Source organism: Fragaria vesca, linkage group LG6 (genome assembly GCF_000184155.1).
Source record: "Fragaria vesca subsp. vesca linkage group LG6, FraVesHawaii_1.0, whole genome shotgun sequence".
Lineage (NCBI taxonomy): Eukaryota > Viridiplantae > Streptophyta > Magnoliopsida > Rosales > Rosaceae > Fragaria > Fragaria vesca.
The window spans coordinates 21,238,069-21,243,287 of record NC_020496.1 but is presented as its reverse complement, the minus strand read 5'-3'; the positions used below and the strand labels follow the sequence as shown (position 1 = coordinate 21,243,287).

At 39.0% G+C, this 5,219-nt stretch overlaps 1 protein-coding gene across 1 annotated transcript; it reads left to right on the top strand.

Annotated features, from left to right (window-relative positions):
- The first annotated feature begins 2,062 nt into the window (after positions 1-2,062).
- LOC101290793 lies at positions 2,063-2,533 on the top strand. The gene is made up of 2 exons (XM_004305580.1): positions 2,063-2,110; positions 2,207-2,533. The coding sequence occupies exons 1-2, from the start codon at positions 2,063-2,065 to the stop codon at positions 2,531-2,533; spliced, it is 375 nt and encodes a 124-aa protein (XP_004305628.1).
- The last annotated feature ends 2,686 nt before the right edge of the window (positions 2,534-5,219 follow it).

Genomic DNA, 5,219 nt, shown 5'->3' with positions numbered 1-5,219 from the left:
GTCGGCTAAAGAATGTTTTAAGTCGTCGGCTAAAGTCACAGACTTTAGCCGACGAAAATAAATTCTTTAGCCGACGAAATTTTAATTTCGTCGGCTAAAGTTGACTATAGCCGACGAAAATATAATTTAGCCGACGAAGGAAAATTTCGTCGGCCTGGTTTTTTTTTTTCGTCGGCTAAAGTCTTTCTTCTGGTAGTGTATGTGTGCGAAGATTTGTTTGAAGTTTCAGAATCTGAAGGTTGGTCAGTATGTCCTGAAATATTCGCTCACTGATCTTCCTAATTGTCATCTCGACTCTGATGAGGATATTGCCGTAATGATGGAGATTTTTGAAGTGTTGAACTCTCGGTTCATAAATATCCAAATCTTTGATGTTGGATCTAGCTCATCTAGCTCTATAATGCCTTGAAGAGTTGTAATGTTTGCTACTGTTAGCATTGAAGCACCATTTGATGATGGCGATGTTAGTAGTGTTGATTCTAATTGTCAGGATGACAATAACATGATCCTAGGGAACTTTGTAAGTGACAAAATGAAGAGGAAGTACATGTACATGTCAAGCGAGTGGAATGACTATATTTTCAAGATAGGTCAGCTTTTTACTGGTGGTGTTGTACGTTGAGTTTCGGGATAAGTTGTGCAAATATGTTGTTGAGAACGGATTTCAGTTTCGCTATACGAAAAATGGCAAGTCTCGCATTAGTGCTGAGTATGCCAAGAAAAAAAAAGAGAGTTGGCAATGGTATGTGCATGCCTCGTTACGCCAATCCAATAACTTTTTCTACATCACCAAATTGAACAATGAGCACACTTGTGTTTGTGTTGTTCGTCATCGGAAACACAAGACGCTGGGATCCAATGTTGTTTCCACTATCATTAGTGATAAAGTTCGAGCTAATCCATTGGTGAAGACTAGGGATATTATGGATTATTTGAAGCAAGATTATGGCTTTGAGGTTGCTTACAATACAACGTATAGAGGAAAAGATACTGCCAATCAAAGCTTACATGGCGATGAAGGCATAGGCTATGACTATTTACCTTGGTACCTAGAGGCAATAAAGAGAACAAATCCTGGTTCCCGTTGTGTTCTTGACACTCAAGATGGTCGTTTCTAACGCTTGTTTATTGCTTATGGGGCTTCCCTCCATGGTTTTCAATACTGTCCTCCAATTTTGTTTGTTGATGGAACCTTCATCAAGAACAAGTACAAGGGGATGCTTTTAGGTGCTTGTGCAAAAACAGGGAACAAAGGTATGATAAATTTTGGATATTTGTTTTGTGTAGTAGCAGCTATTTTAGTAACAGTAGCAGTTTTGAAATTATCGACCTCTTTTCTGTTTTTGTAGTAGCAGTAGTATCTAAGTATTTTTCTTGCTTGAATCCAGTAGCAGTTGAAGTAGTAGCAGCCTTCCTCATTTTGTTTTTTCTTCTTCTTTTTATATATATTTATTTATTTCTTGTTTCACTTTATTTTGCAGATATATTTCTATATGCATTTGCAATTGTTGATGCCGAAAGCAAAGAGAACTGGAGGTGGTGTTTTGAGCAGCTAGCCATCATCTTAATCAGTGATCATAGGAATATTGTTTTCATGACGGACCCTGGTTCAAGTATGTTGGATGGCATTAAGGAAGTTTTTCCTAGTTCCCCACACTCATACTGCATAAAGCATTTCAAGGACAACTTGTATGGCAGGCTATCGAAGAAGTTGCCTGCGTCTTATAGAGACACTCTTGTGTTGTCGTTTGCTGCTTGTGCATACGCTAGAACTTAGGAAAAGTTTGATGAAGCAATGCAGAAGTTGAGAAGTGATGGAAAGGGGGTGGTTGAAGATTTTCTCAAAGAACTGAAACCGGAAAACTATGTTTTCGCTCACTTCCCTGACAAAAGATATGGTGCAATGAGCAATGAGCAAGCCGAAAGTTATAACAACATGATCAAGGATGAAAGGTGTATGCCACTGCCTTAGCTGCTTGAAGGCGTTCGTGTTCATACGATGGATTTGTTTATAAGAAAGAGGTTAGGCTCTTCCAATTAGGGCAGCGTTCTGCGCCCTAAGATGGAGAAGAAGTTGTTGAAGAGACTGCAGACGGGAAGGAATTGGAGGGTTAGCCAGTCTAGTCAAGATGTTTTTGAAGTTTTTACTGAAACCTACAACGTCATGGTGAATTTAGCTGGGTGTGAATGTTCTTGTGGTCACTAGGAGTTTCGATGCTTTCCTTGTGCGCATGTTGTTCAAGTGATGAATAAAGCCAATCTCCTTGCGTATGACTACATTGAAGACTACTGGAAGACTACATTCTACAAGAAAACATATGAGCTTCCTATCTATCCAGTTCCTAATCTGGATAGGCCTAACATCTTGAGTTTTGGAGATTCCACATTGCAGCCTCCCAAGACTAGAAGACCACCTGAAAGACCAAAGTCGAGAAGAATCAGATCTTTTGGTGAACAATGCAAGGAGATCACTTGCTCGCGTTGTCACACATTAGGCCACCACAACAGCAGGACATGCACCAATCCTATTTGAGTACAACATGTGTGTTGTAACGAGAACTTTTTAGATGTTTTTTTAGTGGTGCAGCGGCACGCTGCCCTTTAGGTTCATTGATATACTTTCATCATTTAGTGTGGTCTTTTTGTGGTGCAGCGGAATACTTCCTTTTTTTGGGTTCATTTGGTTTCAGATTTTATCTCGTTATAAAAAAACAAAAGAATTCAAGGATTTTTTCTCAGTAAATGCAGTATCAGAATATTTTTGGATTTTGTGGTTCAGCAGGTGTAGTAGCAGACATATAACTAGTCCAGTCTGTGTAGTAGCAGCTCTTTAACATTTGCATTTTTTTGAATGTTTTGTGATCCTTGTGGTAGTAACTGTGGTATATCAAAGGAAATATGCCAATTTATAAAGAGCCTTTCAATTTCATATAACAAAACAAGGGAATATTGTAATGATATGCTTCCAGAAAAACCAGAAACCTAAACACCAAATACAGTAGCAGCATTTTAAACAACAAAAACCTAGACACTCCAAATACAGTAGCAGCATTGCTAAACAATGTAATTAAGAGCATCACATCTGAAGATCACAAGATATCAAGAGACATCATGCCTATACTCTCCTCAAGTACGAAAACTACAGACCAACGTAATTATATTCATCTATATGATAAAACAATAGTCGACCGCACAATTGATTAATCTGCAATATCCAAAAAAACATGACCTACTAAACAAAGAAAAATTGTGATCCTTATGAGTTCATAATCTCAAACTAAACAGCAATAAGCAGTAGCAGCCCTCCTATATAAACACATAGACTTTCAATCACGCTTCTTCCTTTGTCTCTTTAAGGGAATCTGGACCTCAAAATCTTCCATCTTCTTCTCTTTCCAGTCGGTCCTTGCTTTGATCCTTCTTACCACTGAACGTTTCCTCGGTCCTTCTCTTTCAGCTGCACCTCCTACATCTTAACCTTCTTCTTCCCTTACACCTTCTACATTTCCAGCTGAACCTTCTTCTTCCCCTGCAGTAGCAACATTTTCAGCTGAACCTTCTTCTCCCTCTACAGTTGCAACATTTTCTGCTCCTAAACCTTCTACATCATTTCTAGCTGAACCTCCTTCAACCTGAGTTGTAACACCAACCTCACTCGTTTCTCCCTTTTGTCCTAGCAACAACAATTTATACTTGTATTCCAACTTTTTTATGTAATTATTTTTCTGCTTTAGTTTTTTCTTCAACTTTTTGTTATTTCTCTTCAGTTCTTCTCTTTTATCCCAAAGTTGCACATAGGAGTCATTCTTCGATTTGCAGCTATAGATTGCACTCGCCACCATTTCTCCCCTTACTTTGGCCAAACCCTACCAATATCCAACTCCTCATTTCTAGTTGCTTTTCGAAATTTCTTAGACTCCTTTTCAACAAACTCTTCATACAACCTTAAGTCCTCCGGATCATACTTTTTCTCATTCACAAACTCTTCATGTCCTCCTCCTTGATCCGCATCTTCATCTTTATTGAAAAACTTCTTCAAAATCTCTTCCATGTTTGCTGCTGCTTCTTCGTATGCTTCACCTTCTTTGTCCACAGCAGCAGCTTTTTCATTCCCTTCTAGCTGCAAATAAAAGGACAAATAAATGAGTCAAGATTAATTCCACTCATATCTACTATAAGTGTAATCTAAGTTTATACTTACCCAACCATTTAATGTCATGTCGAAGGATTCAAGGCCTTCACGAGTATCCTCTTCATCTTCTGAAGTAGCACCCTCTTCGGCTTGTCCACTAGAACCCTCTACGGCTTGTGCAGTATCACCCTTCTCAGCCACCACAGGAGCACCTTTTTCGGCTTGTGTAGTAGCACCTTCTTCAACTTGTACACTAGCACCCTCTTTGGTTTGCGCACTAGCTCCCTTCTCAGACACCACATGAGCACCTTATTCGGATTCTGCACCCTTCTCAGCCACCACAGAAGCACCTTCTTCGGCTTGCGCAGTAGCACCCTTCTTAGTCACCACAAGAGCACCTTCTTCAGATTCTGCAAAACCATCCTTCTCAGCTACCACAGAAGCACCCTCTTCAGCTTGTGCAGTAGCACCCTTCTTCAAGTTCTTCCTCGCTTCTTTCTTCTTTCCCACCTCATCATTTTTCGGTGGAGGGTTCTCAAAGTCATCATCACCAACTGCATTATCAACCTGCAGTGCAGTGTTTTCTAATAAATATAGGGTTTTCAGAAAAAATAATAGTTTATTTTTGAACAAATAACAACTATGATTTATTTTGTAGCAATAGCTTTTTATTGTTTTTCAATGTAGTAGCAGCTATTTTTTTCTGTGTAGTAGCAGATTAATGCGAAAAGAATTTGGTAGTAGCAGAACCCAATTAAGAAGCTAAAGTAAAATTCAATAGAGTTGCATGAGTAGTCTTACTGTATCTCTCAATGTTTGTTTAACAGTCCCTTGCTCTGCGACATGCTTTTGCTTTTTTGCCCTCTTTGTTTTTTTCCCACTTCTTGCTCCACCGTAGTAGCTTGGTTTGATGATGCTTTTTTCTCTTCTGCTCGTTGTCTGTTTTTGCTTTTTGGCTTTGCAGCAGCATGCTTTGGTGGATGATTCATAAAATCATCATCACCTTGTTGTTCGTTATCTTTTGCATTTGTCTCATCCTCAACATTATCAAACCGCAATACAAGTTTTCCCAATTAATCTAAGAAAA